This window comes from Taudactylus pleione, unplaced genomic scaffold (genome assembly GCF_031769625.1).
Source record: "Taudactylus pleione unplaced genomic scaffold, aTauple2 ptg000997l, whole genome shotgun sequence".
Taxonomy (NCBI): Eukaryota; Metazoa; Chordata; class Amphibia; order Anura; family Myobatrachidae; genus Taudactylus; species Taudactylus pleione.
This window is the reverse complement of record NW_028285398.1, coordinates 1393326-1412020: the sequence shown is the minus strand read 5'-3', so window position 1 is coordinate 1412020 and position 18695 is coordinate 1393326. Positions and strand designations below refer to the sequence as shown.

General features: G+C 53.9%; 1 protein-coding gene across 2 annotated transcripts; it reads left to right on the top strand.

Annotated features, from left to right (window-relative positions):
- The first annotated feature begins 7797 nt into the window (after positions 1-7797).
- On the top strand, positions 7798-17935 carry PSMD4 (proteasome 26S subunit ubiquitin receptor, non-ATPase 4). Of its 2 annotated transcripts, none has more exons than XM_088460968.1 (10): positions 7798-7905; positions 12704-12844; positions 13001-13115; positions 13393-13479; positions 13807-13875; positions 13958-14173; positions 14390-14498; positions 14579-14710; positions 15843-15910; positions 16213-17935. In XM_088460968.1, the coding sequence occupies exons 1-10, from the start codon at positions 7880-7882 to the stop codon at positions 16381-16383; spliced, it is 1134 nt and encodes a 377-aa protein (XP_088317094.1). In that variant the 5' UTR covers positions 7798-7879; the 3' UTR covers positions 16384-17935. The 2 variants fall into 2 exon arrangements, with proteins under 2 accessions (XP_088317094.1, XP_088317093.1); XM_088460967.1 differs by having other exon boundaries at positions 15840-15910.
- The last annotated feature ends 760 nt before the right edge of the window (positions 17936-18695 follow it).

Genomic DNA, 18695 nt, shown 5'->3' with positions numbered 1-18695 from the left:
GCCAGTATGTAGTAGTCTAGAGAATACAATAGTGCAATGACAGCTGCAATGTGATTGGCTGATATGGGCAATTCCACCACTTTAGAAGCTTTAGTAAATCTACCCCTTATGCCACTTCTCCACCAAAAGCGGCATAAGGGGTTTTGAACACTTGCTCTGAATCAGGGCGGCATTTTTTTTTTTTTGAGCCGGCCTTCTGGCAGCTCGCTAAGCTATGGGTAACCACCCACAGCTTTAGCGAGCGGCCAGATGATGGTCACGATGGAGCCAGAAGCTCCCCACTGACATCATGTCAGTGGGGCCACCCCCAAACGGCAGGCGTTCATTTGGGAACGCCTCAGTTTGGCAAGCCACCCCCCCCCCCCCCCCAGACAGCCGCCCGTCTTCTAGTGAGCCCAGGAGCGACAGAGCTGCCGTCGCTTGCTGGGGCTCCGGCGTGCGTGCGCAGTGGGGCAACATCGACCTGCTTGCGAGCGCTGTGAATCAGGCCCATTGTTCCAAACTGGAACCAATCCCTTTTCCACCGCGGCGCCGATCTGGACTATTTCCGGTTTGGTGCCAGAATGCGGCTCTCCTCGTGATGTATACAAGACCCGAATCATACAACTCAGGTTAAGCGTTTCCACTGCAGCTTTGGGTCCTTCCTGGGAAAAACCCTGCTAGGTACCCAGAAAGGATTCCTGACTGATTGGACCTGGGTGGAGCCGTTTCCACTGACCATAATCCCGGGTTGTTGCGCGTTCATGTGTAATAACCCAGGTTTTCAGGTTAGTTTAAAAGGGGTATTAGTCTGGCCAAGATATTATAAATCTTGGGGGGCCAAGCTTAGTACTCAAGGACCAATAACGGTTCACGTGTGGATCACAAGGGCCAATGACAGTGCACCTTAGGATCACAAGGACCAATGACAGTGCACCTACGGATCTTTTAAAATGTATAAACAATGAATACACCTGTTCCCTTCGGGTGTCATGGCATAGCAGGGTAGGGTAGGGTTTACTTCCCTAGGATCAATAACTAGCAAATAGACTTTCACTAACAGTGTGAATTAGTTTCTGGTGTAGGTGTCTTCTTACATAGGTCCTGCAAACCTCATAGCAAAATAAGTATAGAGGATATAAGGTCCTCTAAACACGCGTACGCTCTCCTATACATCAGCCCCACCGTGACTGAGATTTCAACAGCCCGAAATACAGTAAGTTTCTCAAAACTTTGGGATCCCTGGACTGCGGGCAGGCGCTACAGGGCAGGTAAGCGGCAGGTCACTGCGTAAGCGTTGTCAGCAGAAATCGCAGTCTACCTCCAGGGCTGGGGACTCTCTGGGGATGACGACAGTGGAGCCAGGCACTGAGTCCTACGCTTCCACTGGACCACCAGGGACACACGCTGGATAGTAAAGGTGTGAGACCAGCGTCCCAGGGGTTAAACGCCGGCCAGTGGAGGCTGCCTTCCCTGTCTAACAGCCAGCTCCTCCCCTCAGCGCGCCTTTCCACTGTGGTCTGGCTATGCTGAGCTGCTCTTCTCATGCCACGCCACCTCTGAGGTCTCTGGCGGCCATTTTCTTGGTGGCAATGTCGCAGTTCTCTCTGGCCAGCGTGCGCCCGGTCCCCCTGTATTCCTCTCCCTTTTGGGGTCGGTGTATGCAGCACTATTGCCTACCAGACACTGTCGGTGTCGTTGATTAAAAGCTCCATCGTGCAGGGTCATTTCTGCATGGTGTGTGACTTATTCTAGCGCTGTCTGTGTCTACTGTATTCACATACTGTCATTTCTGCCAACTGTCTCCATCTCTGATTCATGCCCTGCTTACACGTGTAGTCAGGGAGTTTCTCATTTTTATATATATATATATATATATATATACACATACACACAGTCAGGTGCATAAATATTGGGACATTGACAGAATTGTCATATTTTGCCCTCTAGTCACCACCACAATGGCTTTGAAATGAAACAAACAAGATGTGATTTACCTGCAGACTTTCAGATTTAATTTGAGGGTAATTACATCCAAATCAGGTGAACGGTGTAGGAATTACAACGGTTTCTATATGTGCCTCCCACTTTTTAAGGGGCCAAAAGTAATGGGACTATCGACTCAAAAGCTATTTCATGGACAGGTGTGGGCTATTCCCTCGTTATTTCATTATCAATTAAGCAGGTAAAAGGTCTGGAGTTGATTCTAGGTGTGACATTTGCATTTGGAATCAGTTGCTGTCGACTCTCAATATGAGATCCAAAGAGCTGTCACTATCAGTGAAGCAAGCCATCATTAGGCTGAAAAATCAGAACAAACCCATCAGAGAGATAGCAAAAACATTAGGTGTGGCCAAATCAACTGTTTGGAACATTCTTAAAAAGAAAGAACGCACCGGAGAGCTCAGCAACACCAAAAGACCCGGAAGACCACGGAAAACAACTGTGGTGGATAACAGAAAAATTATTTCCCTGGTGAAGAAAAACCCCTCCACAACAGTTGGCCAAATCAAGAACACTCTCCAGGAGGTAGGTGTATATGTGTCAAAGTCAACAATCAAGAGAAGACTTCACAAGAGTGAATATAGAGGGTTCACCACAAGATGTAAACCATTGGTGAGCCTCAAAAACAGGAAGATCAGATTAGAGTTTGCCAAACAACATCTAAAAAAGCCATTAAAGTTCTAGAACAACATCCTATGGACAGATGAGACAAAGATCAACTTGTACCAGAGTGATGGGAAGAGAAGGAAAGGAACTGCTCATGATCCATAACATACCACCTCATCAGTGAAGCATGGTGGTGGTAGTGTCTTGTCGTGGGCATGTATGGCTGCCAATGGAACTGGTTCCCTTGTATTTATTGATGATGTGACTGCTGACAAAAGCAGCAGAATGAATTCTGAAGTGTTTCGGGCAATATTATATGCTCATATTCAGTCAAATGCTTCAGAACTCATTGGACGGCGCTTCACAGTGCAGATGGACAATGACCCGAAGCTTACTGCAAAAGCAACCAAAGAGTTTTTAAGGCTAAAAAGTGGAATGTTATGCAATGGCCAAGTCAATCCCCTGACCGGAATCTGATTGAGCATGCATTTCACTTGATGAAGACAAAACTGAAGGGAAAATGCCCCAAGAACAAGCAGGAACTGAAGACATTTGCAGTAGAGGCCTGGCAGAGCATCACCAGGGATGAAACCCAGCGTCTGGTGATGTCTATGCGTTCCAGACTTCAGGCTGTAATTGCCTGCAAAGGATTTGCAACAAAGTATTAAAAAGTGAAAGTTAGATTTAGGATTGTTTAGTTTGTCCCATTACTTTTGGCCCCTTAAAAAGTGGGAGGCACATATAGAAACCGTTGTAATTCCTACACCGTTCACCTGATTGGATGTAATTACCCTAAAATGAAATCTGAAAGTCTGCAGGTAAATCACATCTTGTTTGTTTCATTTCAAAGCCATTGTGGTGGTGACTAGAGGCCAAAATCTGACAATTCTGTCACTGTCCCAATATTTATGCACCTGACTGTAGATATATGTTAAGTATTTGTGAGAATGGTCACATGCTGTTGTACGCTGCACTCTGCCATATCTGAGCAGTAAGCTCCTGCAGCTTGCCCAAGCGGCAGATTGGTCCAGTAATTTGCCTTCCTACCTAATATATATATATATACCTTTTTATCTCAGGTCCTGGCTTAGCGGTGCCAGCTGTCTCCCCCTCTATGGGGTTACCACAGCAGTCTGTTTTCTTCCCTCACAGGGATTGTCACTACAGATTACTGCTATGCAGATGCCTCCTGTGCCCACACCAGGGACGGATGGCGCCTACCTCTACTGCTATGAGACTTGTTGCAGGAGGAGAAAGCCGCTGAGCCATCTAGGCGTCCTCTGGTGTCGGCATAACCCACACACATCGCTGACATGTCATCTGGTGAGGGAGAGATTGCGGATGTCTCTAACCCTGCGTCCCCTCCCCTGGAGATGGTTTGGGGGTTACTATTCCTGCCTTGGTGTGTACTGTCAGCCGTCTGGGTCGTACCAGCTCCTCTGTTCAAGCAGGCTCAGTTTGTACAGATATAGGGCTACTTCTGCAGAATTCCCTTTACTGGATAATTTAGTCGCAGGGCTACAGCCTGGCGAACGCCCCGTAAGAGGCATCAAACCTGCGTGTTATCCATTTCCTGAAGTTCCTTGCACGACATAGAACTCATCCTGCAGTGGCAATGTAATATGGTTTATTACAAGTGCTACGTTGCCTATGCCTTCCATTTCTTCCCTGAAGGTTAGGAAGGTGGAGGTTTGCCGGAAGTCTATGGGCCTGATTCAGAGCCGCTCGTAAGCGGCCGCTCGTTCGCTCCGAGTGATGTTTGCCCAACTGCGCATGATTACGGATCGTTATACGCATGCGCGAACCAGTCAGTTTGGCCGAAATTCATGTGCTCGCAAAATAGCGAATGCCTGATAATTTGAGTGACAGAATGAGGCGTATGTGGGTGGTAACAGGGGAAGGTGCTTGAAAACGGGGAGTGGAGATCAGAACGCAGGCGTGCTTAAAGGTCAAAACGGGCGTTTTATGGGTGTGCATAATTAAAACAGCAGCGTCATTGGCCACGTCACTGGGTTATTTTATAGTCAGAACTGCTCGCAAGATTGCGGTAGCAAAAACCAACCACATGAATAGCGAGCAGTTCATACCTTGGTCGATGTACTCGATTAATAAATAGCGGACATGACATAGGATGCGAGCGGCCAGGGGGTGTATTCTTTCAAAAAACGACCGCAAGTTTTGTTCGCTCGTTCAGACCTAGAGGCGTGAACAGACCGCAAAGAGCGAACGGTTGATTTGAATAGCCACCCCTTTTTTCTGGACGAGCGAGCGCTAATTGCGTCCGGCTCTGAATCAGGCCCTATGTACCTTCCCTCTAATGCTTCTAGGCCTCAGAGGTTTTCTTGGTTGGTAACATCAGCGATGCAGCCACACCTATTGGGGAGGCTGTTCTGGATATCAGTCTCCTGACTTCAGGTGTCTCGGCGGCAGCTGTGGCGGCTCGCCGTTTCCTGTGGTGGCGTTCTTGGACACAGATGCTGATTCCAAGATAACCTACGATGCTTCCCATACAGAAGTATTGTTTGGTCCTGACATGGACAGGATTGTGGACACGTTGGCAGCGGTAAATTCTGGGTTTCTGGTTTGGCTGCAACTTCAGCGAAGCCTTGCACGTCTCCTTTCAATCCTTACATCCTCAAGGTTTAACCCACAGGTCTGGCCTTCCCAAGGCCGTCAGCTTCCAGTAGGGCTGTCATACCTACGAAATAGGCCTGGAGTACAAGATGTCCTGCTTCCAAGTCCAAGGATTAACCCTCAGCCTAACGGGACGGGCCTCGCTCTGGGGGATCCCAGGCTGGGAGGCCGACTTCAGTTCACCCAGTGTTGGGAGAACCGCAGACACCGTGGTAAGAGAAGTAGTTTCTCATGGGTAATATGAGGGTACTACAGGGGAAGGGGCATAGGGTACATAATATGGGGGTACTACAGGGGAAGGGGCGCAGGGTACATAATAGGGGGGTACTATAGGGGAAGGGGCGCAGGGTACATAATAGGAGGGTACTACAGGGGAAGGGGCATAGGGTACATAATATGGGGGTACTACAGGGAAGGGGCACAGGGTCCATAATATGGGGGTACTACAGGGGAAGGGGCACAGGGTCCATAATATGGGGGTACTACAGGGGAAGGGGCACAGGGTCCATAATATGGGGGTACTACAGGGAAGGGGCTCAGGGTCCATAATATGGGGGTACTACGCGGAAGGGGCACAGGGTCCATAATATGGGGGTACTACGCGGATTGGGCACAGGGTCCATAATATGGGGGTACTACAGGGGAAGGGGCACAGGGTACATAATATGGGGGTACTACAGAGAAGGGGACAGCTGCACAGGGTACATAATATGGGGGTACTACAGGGGAAGGGGCACAGGGTCCATAATATGGGGGTACTACAGGGAAGGGGCTCAGGGTCCATAATATGGGGGTACTACGCGGAAGGGGCACAGGGTCCATAATATGGGGGTACTACGCGGATTGGGCACAGGGTCCATAATATGGGGGTACTACAGGGGAAGGGGCACAGGGTACATAATATGGGGGTACTACAGAGAAGGGGACAGCTGCACAGGGTACATAATATGGGGGTACTACAGGGAAGGGGACAGCTGCACAGGGTACATAATATGGGGGTACTACAGGGGAAGGGGCAAAGGGTCCATAATATGGGGGTATTACAGGGAAGGATCGCAGGGTACATAATATGGGGGAACTACAGGGAAGGGGCACAGGGTACATAATATGGGGGTATTACAGGGAAGGGGTGGAGGGTCCATAATATGGGGGTACTACAGGGGAAGGGGCACAGGGTACATAATATGGGGGTACTGCAGGGAAGGGGCGCAGGGCACATAATATGGGTGTACTACAGGGGAAGGGGCACAGGGTACATAATATAGGGGTACTACAGGGGAAGGGGCACAGGGTACATAATATAGGGGTACTACAGGGGAAGGGGCACGGTCCATAATATGGGGGTACTACAGGGGAAGGGGCAGAGGGTCCATAATATGGGGGTACTACAGGGAAGGGGCTCAGAGTCCATAATATGGGGGTACTACGCGGAAGGGGCACAGGGTCCATAATATGGGGGTACTACAGGGGAAGGGGCACAGGGTACATAATATGGGGGTACTACAGGGAAGGGGACAGCTGCACAGGGTACATAATATGGGGGTACTACAGGGAAGGGGACAGCTGCACAGGGTACATAATATGGGGGTACTACAGGGGAAGGGGCAAAGGGTCCATAATATGGGGGTATTACAGGGAAGGGGCGCAGGGTACATAATATGGGGGAACTACAGGGAAGGGGCACAGGGTACATAATATGGGGGTATTACAGGGAAGGGGCGGAGGGTCCATAATATGGGGGTACTACAGGGGAAGGGGCAAAGGGTCCATAATATGGGGGTATTACAGGAAAGGGGCGCAGGGTACATAATATGGGGGAACTACAGGGAAGGGGCACAGGGTACATAATATGGGGGTATTACAGGGAAGGGGTGGAGGGTCCATAATATGGGGGTACTACAGGGGAAGGGGCACAGGGTACATAATATGGGGGTACTGCAGGGAAGGGGCGCAGGGTCCATAATATGGGTGTACTACAGGGAAGGGGCACATAATATGGGTGTACTACAGGGGAAGGGGCACAGGGTACATAATATAGGGGTACTACAGGGGAAGGGGCACAGGGTCCATAATATGGGGGTACTACAGGGGAAGGGGCACAGGGTCCATAATATGGGGGTACTACAGGGAAGGGGCTCGGTCCATAATATGGGGGTACTACGCGGAAGGGGCGCAGGGTCCATAATATGGGTGTACTACAGGGGAAGGGGCACAGGGTCCATAATATGGGGGTACTACAGGGAAGGGGCACAGGGCACATAATATGGGTGTACTACAGGGGAAGGGGCACATGGTCCATAATATGGGGGTACTACAGGGAAGGGCACAGCTGCACAGGGTCCATAATATGGGGGTACTACAGGGAAGGGGACAGCTGCACAGGGTACATAATATGGGGGTACTACAGGGTAAGGGGCACAGGGTCCATAATATGGGGGTACTACAGGGAAGGGCACAGCTGCACAGGGTCCATAATATAGGGGTACTACAGGGGAAGGGGCGCAGCTGGCATGCCTGTGTGCCAGGTGCTGAGTCTGGACTACACTTCCCGGCATGCCCTGCGCTGAGAGGCGGAAGTGGCGCTGATTGGTGGGCGGGGCGGACCACTGAGAGCGCTCGGTGTTGGTGTGTGCAGGAGCAGTGACAATACGACAAGATGGTGCTGGAGAGTACTATGGTCTGGTGAGAGCCGGGGACAGCACCGGGATCCCGGGGGAGAGGCGGGACCCGGAGGAGAGGGGGGAGACATAGTGCACAGGGGGCCGCGGGGATCAGGACACCCCGGGGGGGTGAGAGGGGGCCCATGAGCCAAATCCCTGAGTCATCCCCGGCCCGGGCAGGGGCACAGACCGGCCGGCAACAGAGAGCAGGGAGAGGGGTCCAGGAAGGAGGGTCTCCCTCCTTGACACCCCCATCCCTGCCTCACCTGACACCCCCATCCCTACATCCCCTGACACCCCCATCCCTGCCTCCCCTGACACCCTCATCCTGACACCCCCATCCCTGCCTCCCCTGACACCTCCATCCCTGCCTCCCCTGACACCCCCATCTCTGACACCCCCATCTCTGCCTCCCCTGACACCCCCATCCCTGACACCCCCATCCCTCCTCCCCTGACACCCCCATCCTGACACCCCCATCCCTCCTCCCCTGACACCCCCATCCTGACACCCCCATCCCTGCCTCCCCTGACACCCCCATCCCTGACACCCCCATCTCTGCCTCCCCTGACACCCCCATCCCTACATCCCCTGACACCCCCATCCCCAGACACTCCCATCCCTGCCTCCCCTGACACCCCCATCCCTGCCTCCCCTGGCACCCCCATCCCTACATCCCCTGACACCCCCATCCCTACATCCCCTGACACCCCCATCCCCAGACACTCCCATCCCTGACACCCCCATCCCTGACACCCCCATCCCTGCCTCCCCTGACACCTCCATCCCTGCCTCCCCTGACACCCCCATCCCTGACACCCCCATCCCTGCCTCCCCTGACACCCCCATCCCTGCCTCCCCTGACACCCCCATCCCTACCTCCCCTGACACCCCATCCCTGACACCCCCATCCCTGCCTCCCCTGACACCCCCATCCCTGCCTCCCCTGACACCCCCATCCCTGACACCCCCATCCCTGCCTCCGATACACCGTATACTGTCCAACGTCATTGCCCACTATCCCCTGACCCTCCTTCCCTGACTTCCTATCCCTGATCCCCAAACCCTCATCCCTGCCCCCCAAACCACTTACCCCCAAACCTCCCCTGACTCCCCATTCCTGCCCCCCAAACCCCTTCCGTATACTGTCAAACGTCATTCCACACTATCCGCTGAACCGCCTTCCCTGACTTACTACCCCTGACCCCCAAACCTCCCCTAAACCCTCATCCCTGCCCCCCAAACCACTTACCCCCAATCCATGCCCCCTAAACTCCCATCCCTTTCCCCAAAACTTTCCCTGACCCCCCCATCCCTGCCAATCCCCCAAACTTCCTCTGACCCCCCCAAACCCTCTTTTAACACCCCCATCCCTGACTTCCAAACTTTCCCTGCCCCCCCCGCCCATTCCTCCTGTGATATCCCCCTCCCCCCTAAACTTTCCCTGCCCCTTCCCATACCTCCTGTGACATCCCCATTCCTCCCCCCTAAGCTTTCTTTGCCCCCCCCCCCGCCCATACCTCCTGTGACATCCCCCTCCCTCCCCCCTAAACTTTCTTTGCCCCCCCGCCCATACCTCCTGTGACATCCCCCTCCCTCCCCCCTAAACTTTCCCTGCCCCCTCCCTTCCCATACCTCCTGTGACATCCCCCTCCCTCCCCCCTAAGCTTTCTTTGCCCCCCCCCGCCCATACCTCCTGTGACATCCCCCTCCCTCCCCCCTAAACTTTCCCTTCCCCCTTCCCATACCTCCTGTGACATCCCCCTCCATCCCCCTAAGCTTTCCCTGCCCCCTCCCTTCCCATACCTCCTGTGACATCCCCCTCCCTCCCCCCTAAGCTTTCCCTGCCCCCTCCCTTCCCATACCTCCTGTGACATCCCCCTCCCTCCCCCCTAAGCTTTCCCTGCCCCCTCCCTTCCCATACCTCCTGTGACATCCCCCTCCCTCCCCCCTAAGCTTTCCTTGCCCCCTCCCTTCCCATACCTCCTGTGACATCCCCCTCCCCCCTAAGCTTTCCCTGCCCCCTCCCTTCCTATACCTCCTGTGACATCCCCCTCCCTCCCCCGAAGCTTTCCCTGCCCCCTCCCTTCCCATACCTCCTGTGACATCCCCCTCCCCCCTAAGCTTTCCCTGCCCCCTCCCTTCCCATACCTCCTGTGACATCCCTCTCCCTCCCCCTAAGCTTTCCCTGCCCCCTCCCTTCCCATACCTCCTGTGACATCCCCCTCCCTCCCCCCTAAACTTTCCCTGCCCCCTCCCTTCCCATACCTCCTGTGACATCCCCCTCCCTCCCCCCTAAACTTTCCCTGCCCCCTCCCTTCCCATACCTCCTGTGACATCCCCCTCCCTCCCCCCTAAGCTTTCCCTGCCCCCTCCCTTCCCATACCTCCTGTGACATCCCCCTCCCACCCCCCTAAGCTTTCCCTGCCCCCCCCGCCCATACCTCCTGTGACATCCCCCTCCCTCCCCCCTAAACTTTCCCTGCCCCCTCCCTTCCCATACCTCCTGTGACAACCCCCTCCCTCCCCCCTAAACTTTCCCTGCCCCCATCCCTCCCCATACCTCCTGTGACATCCCCCTCCCTCCCCCCTATGCTTTCCCTGCCCCCCCGCCCATACCTCCTGTGACATCCCCCTCCCTCCCCCCTAAACTTTGCCGGCCCCCTCCCTTCCCATACCTCCTGTGACATCCCCCTCCCTCCCCCCTAAGCTTTCCCTGCCCCCTCCCTTCCCATACCTCCTGTGACATCCCCCTCCCTCCCCCCTAAGCTTTCCCTGCCCCCCCGCCCATACCTCCTGTGACATCCCCCTCCCTCCCCCCTAAACTTTCCCTGCCCCCTCCCTTCCCATACCTCCTGTGACATCCCCCTCCCTCCCCCCTAAACTTTCCCTGCCCCATCCCTTCCCATACCTCCTGTGACATCCCCCTCCCTCCCCCCTATGCTTTCCCTGCCCCCCCCGCCCATACCCCCTGTGACATCCCCCTCCCTCCCCCCTATGCTTTCCCTGCCCCCCCCGCCCATACCTCCTGTGACATCCCATCCCTCCCCCCTAAACTTTCCCTGACCCCCCTCCACCCATACCTCCTGCGACATCCCCCTCCCTCCCCCCTAAGCTTTCCCTGCCCCCTTCCCATACCTCCTGTGCCATCCCCCTCCCTCCCCCTAAGCTTTCCCTGCCCCCTCCCTTCCCATACCTCCTGTGACATCCCCCTCCCTCCCCCCTAAGCTTTCCCTGCCCCCTCCCTTCCAATACCTCCTGTGCCATCCCCATCCCTCCCCCCTAAGCTTTCCCTGCCCCCTCCCTTCCCATACCTCCTGTGACATCCCCCTCCCTCCCCCCTAAGCTTTCCTTGCCCCCTCCCTTCCCATACCTCCTGTGACATCCCCCTCCCCCCTAAGCTTTCCCTGCCCCCTCCCTTCCTATACCTCCTGTGACATCCCCCTCCCTCCCCCGAAGCTTTCCCTGCCCCCTCCCTTCCCATACCTCCTGTGACATCCCCCTCCCCCCTAAGCTTTCCCTGCCCCCTCCCTTCCCATACCTCCTGTGACATCCCTCTCCCTCCCCCTAAGCTTTCCCTGCCCCCTCCCTTCCCATACCTCCTGTGACATCCCCCTCCCTCCCCCCTAAACTTTCCCTGCCCCCTCCCTTCCCATACCTCCTGTGACATCCCCCTCCCTCCCCCCTAAACTTTCCCTGCCCCCTCCCTTCCCATACCTCCTGTGACATCCCCCTCCCTCCCCCCTAAGCTTTCCCTGCCCCCTCCCTTCCCATACCTCCTGTGACATCCCCCTCCCACCCCCCTAAGCTTTCCCTGCCCCCCCCGCCCATACCTCCTGTGACATCCCCCTCCCTCCCCCCTAAACTTTCCCTGCCCCCTCCCTTCCCATACCTCCTGTGACATCCCCCTCCCTCCCCCCTAAACTTTCCCTGCCCCCATCCCTCCCCATACCTCCTGTGACATCCCCCTCCCTCCCCCCTATGCTTTCCCTGCCCCCCCGCCCATACCTCCTGTGACATCCCCCTCCCTCCCCCCTAAACTTTGCCGGCCCCCTCCCTTCCCATACCTCCTGTGACATCCCCCTCCCTCCCCCCTAAGCTTTCCCTGCCCCCTCCCTTCCCATACCTCCTGTGACATCCCCCTCCCTCCCCCCTAAGCTTTCCCTGCCCCCCCGCCCATACCTCCTGTGACATCCCCCTCCCTCCCCCCTAAACTTTCCCTGCCCCCTCCCTTCCCATACCTCCTGTGACATCCCCCTCCCTCCCCCCTAAACTTTCCCTGCCCCATCCCTTCCCATACCTCCTGTGACATCCCCCTCCCTCCCCCCTATGCTTTCCCTGCCCCCCCCGCCCATACCCCCTGTGACATCCCCCTCCCTCCCCCCTATGCTTTCCCTGCCCCCCCCGCCCATACCTCCTGTGACATCCCATCCCTCCCCCCTAAACTTTCCCTGACCCCCCTCCACCCATACCTCCTGCGACATCCCCCTCCCTCCCCCCTAAGCTTTCCCTGCCCCCTTCCCATACCTCCTGTGCCATCCCCCTCCCTCCCCCTAAGCTTTCCCTGCCCCCTCCCTTCCCATACCTCCTGTGACATCCCCCTCCCTCCCCCCTAAGCTTTCCCTGCCCCCTCCCTTCCAATACCTCCTGTGCCATCCCCATCCCTCCCCCCTAAGCTTTCCCTGCCCCCTCCCTTCCCATACCTCCTGTGACATCCCCCTCCCTCCCTCCTAAGCTTTCCCTGCCCCCTGCCCATACCTCCTGTGACATCCCCATCCCGCCGTGGCCTCTTCTCACCATTTTCCTTTGCCGCTCTTACAGTGTGGACAACAGCGAATACATGAGAAATGGCGACTTCCTACCCACCCGGCTCCAGGCCCAGCAGGACGCCGTCAACATTGTTTGTCACTCCAAGACCCGCAGCAACCCTGAGAACAACGTGGGGCTCATTACCTTAGCCAAGTACGTGTCACCCAGACGGGGAGGGTCTGATGGAGCATCTAGCCCTGGATACAGGGCTCAGTAACAGTATACGTCAGTGTGTACTGAGGATGAGGAGTGGGTTGTTACTGCGATAATTGCCTATAACAGATGTATATACCCCCCTCTCTCTTCCAGTAACTGTGAGGTTCTCACCACACTCACCCCGGACACTGGCAGGATCCTCTCCAAACTCCACTCCGTACAGCCCATCGGCAGGATCAGCTTCTGCACGGGAATCCGCATCGCACACGTATGTCATGGGTGGAGACTGGCATAGGGGCAATCTAATGGGAGAAGCTGAGACTTTGGCCACTAGGGGGCAATGCCCCATCCGGCTCTGTCATTTCTAGCTGTGCAAGACCTGGCCGTGTTGCCCCTTCCATAATTGTTACGCAGGGGTTGTGGCAAACGTCCTGATCTATTATATACTGATAGAATGTGGATGTAGTGTTCTCAGAGGGTTATGGCAGGCGTAGTACCCGGTGTCCGTTCCTCTGTCTGACCTGCTGCTCTTCTCTATTCTCCAGCTGGCACTGAAACACCGTCAGGGGAAGAACCACAAGATGAGGATCATCGCCTTTGTGGGGAGCCCAGTAGAAGACAATGAGAAAGACGTAAGTCTGCGCTCTGGCAGTGTGGTTATCCCTGGCGTGTTGTCATACCCCAACGTCCTCTCCTATACTGGTCCCATGGTCATTTCCATGTGCGGCAGCTGGTTTAGTGGGCTCAGTGTCCCTTTAACTGTGTACACTATGATTCTGGTATAGTGGTGTTGGAAACCGCCCTGTTGCCCCCTTTTCCCCTCAGGCTTCAGATTCTTAAAGGGAAAGTAGAACCTGCCCGTCACGTGACCTCACAAGCCCTATTAGTATTACATGGCTGGTGGTTGCTCTCCGTACATGCATTTGGTGGGCTCACATTCGCAACACTTTTTTTTGCAGTTGGTGAAAATGGCGAAGCGACTAAAGAAGGAGAAGGTCAGCGTGGACATCATAAACTTTGGGGAGGAGGTGCGTATGTCTCCGGCGATTCCTCCGCGCCCGTGGGTATCTCCTCACCGATAGCTGCTAACATCAGATCTGCTTCTTGCAGGAATCGAATACGGAGAAGCTGACGGCGTTTATCAATACGCTGAACGGCAAGGACGGGACGGGGTCACATTTAGTCACTGTGCCACCGGGTCCTAGCCTGGCAGATGCCCTGATCAGCTCACCCATCCTGGCAGGAGAAGGAGGAGCCATGCTCGGGTTGGGGGCCAGTGACTTTGAATTTGGTGTTGATCCCAGTGCTGATCCGGAACTGGCTTTGGTGAGTGACAGGCGGAGGCATTTATGGGCCCTCGTTATTTGGGGCCATTCTCTGCTGGTGACTGTGTAGCTGTAGATGGCAGTACTCCCCTGTGAGGTGTACCGGTGTTACTCTATAGTGTGATACTATATTAACGCGATGGTTATAAGTGTCCAGCGTTTTTGTGTTTCCTTGTGAGTATTGCTCTCTTTTACCCACGTGTGTGTTTGGCAACAGGCCCTCCGTGTATCTATGGAGGAACAGAGACAGCGACAGGAAGAGGAGGCCAGAAGGGCAGCTGCGGCCTCCGCAGCCGAGGCCGGGATCACCTCCACAGCCGGAGATGGTGAGAAAGTCGGGGTAACGCATGCATTACTGGGTATGATGGGGAGACCCCTGCTCAGTGTGCTGTCTCTCTGTATTTAGATTCAGATGAAGCTCTGCTCAAGATGACTATTGGGCAACAGGAAGGAGGCCGTAGCGGACTGCCGGACTTCAGCAGCATGACAGAAGATGAACAGATCGCGTACGCCATGCAGATGTCATTACAGGGAGCCGGTACGTGCGCAGAAAATTATACTATGCAGATAATATAGATTGTAGGGTAATAGGCATACACACATAATGTCGTGTGCAGGTCAGTATGAATTATACATATGTATATGATGTAACTGAGGGTGCTGTGTATTGTAGTGTTCCTGCTAGGCTGTTTTAGTAGCACTGTCTATACGTATGTGATGTAGCTTGGAGGGAACTGTGTATAGTACGTATGTGATGTAGCGTGGAGGGATCTGTGTATCGTACGTATGTGATGTAGCTTGGAGGGATCTGTGTGTAGTATGTATGTGATGTAGCGTGGAGGGATCTGTGTATAGTACATATGTGATGTAGCTTGGAGGGATCTGTGTATCGTATGTATGTGAAACAGCATGGATGTGATGTAGCGTGGAGGGATCTGTGTATTGTACGTATATGATACAGCATGGATGTGATGTAGCTTAGACGGATCTGTGTATTGTACGTATGTGATACAGCATGGCTGTGATGTAGCGTGGAGGGATCTGTGTATTGTACGTATCTGATACAGCATGGATGTGATGTAGCGTGGACGGATCTGTGTATTGTACGTATGTGATATAGCATGGATGTGATGTAGCGTGGAGGGATCCGTGTATTGTACGTATGTGATAAAGCATGGATGTGATGTAGCGTGGACGGATCTGTGTATTGTACGTATGTGATATAGCATGGCTGTGATGTAGCGTGGAGGGATCTGTGTATTGTATGTATGTGATATAGCATGGATGTGATGTAGCGTGGACGGATCTGTGTATTGTACGTATGTGATATAGCATGGATGTGATGTAGCATGGACGGATCTGTGTATTGTACGTATGTGATATAGCATGGCTGTGATGTAGCGTGGAGGGATCTGTGTATTGTACGTATGTGATATAGCATGGATGTGATATAGCGGGGAGTGTTCTGTATAGTACATGTGTGATGTTTTAATAGGTCTCTGCAGTTCTTTGCTTTTAGACAAATCCTCGTGCATAAAAGAGAACAGAGCGTTTTTTGGGGGGTAACGAGGTGTAAATGATAGAATGCGGTTTGGGGCTCCTGGCAGTGGCGTTATATATATATTATATAGTGTCTCCCCATTCTGATATCGCTGCTCTCTCTCCAGCAGAGTTTGGCCAGGCCGAGCAGAGTGACTTGGACACCAGCTCCATGATGGAAATACCGGAACTTGCCAAGGTAACCGTCCCCTCCCCCAATATACTGGTATAGTCTGAGTCTCCTCCGGTACAATGGTAATTAGTATGATCCCAGAGCCCCCCGCCACTCCCTATCGGTGTAGGGATATAATCCTGGAGCCATCCTCCCCTCCCCCTGATATATACCGGTAGTGATATAATACCCGATCATTCTGATATAAATGTAGACCCCCCTCCCCCTGGTATACACCGGTAGTGATATAACACCAGAGTCCCTCCCCCCCTGGTATACACCGGTAGACACCCCTCTGAAAGCCTCACAGATCTGTGCCCCTCCCCCAGGAGGAAGATGACTATGACGTTATGCAGGACCCAGAGTTCCTACAGAGTGTCCTGGAGAATTTACCTGGCGTAGACCCCAACAATGAAGCCATCCGCAATGCTATGGGGTCTCTGGCCTCCCAAGCCTCAAAGGACAACAAGAAGGACAAAAAGGATGAGGACAAAAAATAACAGTGGGCCCAGGGGCCACACTCCGCGCTATCACTATAAATGGGGGTTCAGGGGGTCTCTAGGGTGATGTTTGTTTCTAGTTAATAATTAAATAAACGCACAGCGCTTGTGACTGACCCCCAGCACTGGATCTGTGATTGGGCTGTTTGCGTGTTTCACATGGGAGGGGAGAGGGCTGCCTAGGTCAGATGGGGGGGGAGGGGGACGAGACGGGACTGGTTCATAGGTCACATGGTGGGCTAGAGGCTGTCTAGGCCAAATGGGGGCTGATTCATTGTCGCATGGAGAGATTAGGGCTGGTTCATAGGTCACATGGTTGGGGTACAGGATGCCTAGGTCAGATGGGGGGCTGGTTCATAGGTTGCATGGAGAGATGAGGGCTGCCTAGGTCAGATGGGGGGCTGGTTCATAGGTCACATGAGGGCTGCCTAGGTCAGATGGGGGGACTGGTTTATAGGTCGCATGGAGAGATGAGGGCTGCCTGGGTCAGATGGGGGGGACTGGTTTATAGGTCGCATGGAGAGATGAGGGCTGCCTAGATCAGATGGGGGGCTGGTTCATAGGTCACATGAGGGCTGCCTAGGTCAGATGGGGGGCTGGTTTAAAGGTCGCATGGAGAGATGAGGGCTGCCTAGGTCTGATGGGGGGGACTGGTTTATAGGTCGCATGGAGAGATGAGGGCTGCCTAGGTCAGATGGGGGGGCTGGTTTATAGGTCGCATGGAGAAATGAGGGCTGTCTAGGTCAGATGGGGGGCTGGTTTATAGGTCACAAGGAGAGATGAGGGCTGCCTAGTTCAGATGGGGGGCAGGTTTATAGGTTGCATGGAGAAATGAGGGCTGCCTAGGTCAGATGGGGGGGCTGGTTCATAGGTCGCATGGAGAGATGGGGGCTGGTTCATAGGTCACATGAGGGCTGCCTAGGTCAGATGAGGGGACTGGTTTATAGGTCGCATGGAGAGATGAGGGCTGGCTAGGTCAGATGGGGGGGCTGGTTTATAGGTCGCATGGAGAGATGAGGGCTGCCTAGGTCAGATGGGGGGGCTGGTTTATAGGTCGCATGGAGAAATGAGGGCTGCCTAGGTCAGATGGGTGGTCAGCAGACAATGCTGGTAGTTGGTGGATTAAAGATCATTTGCCTGAACGAAGCACTTTCTCCATGTTCCTCATGCATGCAGCTCTCCGTGTGTATGTGGTATTGGGGGGTCTCTCAGCATGTGCCGTGTGTATGTGGTATTGAGGGGTCTCTCAGCATGTGCCGTGTGTACTGTCCCCCTTAGTTATAATGGTTTATAGACCATGTGTGATGCTGTGATAAAGCGTTTTATATAGTCGCCGCCCTGGCACTGTCACATATGTTATACTAACACTGCAGCCTTTGATCTCTGCAGTATATACTCTCAGACCCCTTTATACTGTGGATTAATGTGGATCTCTGGCCCAGATGCACGGTCTTGTCCATGGATTCCCCGGTTACCTGCCCTGGAGATCTGACGCTGTTTCTGAGATGTTTGAACAATAAAAACAAAAACTATGTTTTGCATTAGATATAAATGGTGCTACAGTCTGTGTGTGATAACCCGGCAGTGCCTCAACCTCATCCCCCTCCTTATCTGTGTATAACGAAGGCCTGTGGTCACCCCAAAACTCAGCAATGCTGATTCAGATAAAGCTGTGCTGGAGGAAGTTTTATTACCAATGCACAGCTGGCTTTTTGTTTGTTAGTCGAGTGAAATGGTTAATATCAGAAGAAGAGCTTGTACTCAACTGTATAACATGTTTTCAGTATGACAGGAGGGGGGCGACCTGTCATTTGTTGCACATTGCGTCCTCCTTGTGGAGGTCCATCCCGGGGTCAGATTTCTGGATGGAGCTGTTGCGGCAGGCAGTGAGTCTGTCCCTGTGACTTAGCTACGGCTCCTGGCCCCGTTATGGGGAGAGCCAATGCCTGGCCTGCGGGCTCGGTGATATTGTGGTATGCCCAGCATATAACCACATTACATAAGTGTGTCCCTCCGAGCCCTTTGCCAATACTGGTTGTTCAATAACTGTACCTTTCCTCAGTCCTGACCTTTATCTAGTGATTAACCCCCATATTATTATCATTAATAAACATCGCTGGGATATAATGGGATACGTTCTGTGTCTGGTAATTCACTTCCAATCTGTCAATGTGCGCTTTCCTGTGCGGCGAAACGCGTTACCCGAAATTCAGGAGCTGATCAAGCTCTGCCCGTGCTGAAAACTGACAACGGCACCGTGATCCATCACACAGGAGAAGCCCAGGTAACCCACCTGATCTCCCAATCGCCCC

Coding starts and splice junctions, on each gene's coding strand:
- PSMD4 (XM_088460967.1), top strand. CDS start 7,880: ATGGTGCTGGAGAGTACTATGGTCTG. Junction 7,906..12,703: donor CTGGAGAGTACTATGGTCTG/GTGAGAGCCGGG, acceptor CCGCTCTTACAG/TGTGGACAACAGCGAATACA. Junction 13,116..13,392: donor CGGGAATCCGCATCGCACAC/GTATGTCATGGG, acceptor TCTATTCTCCAG/CTGGCACTGAAACACCGTCA.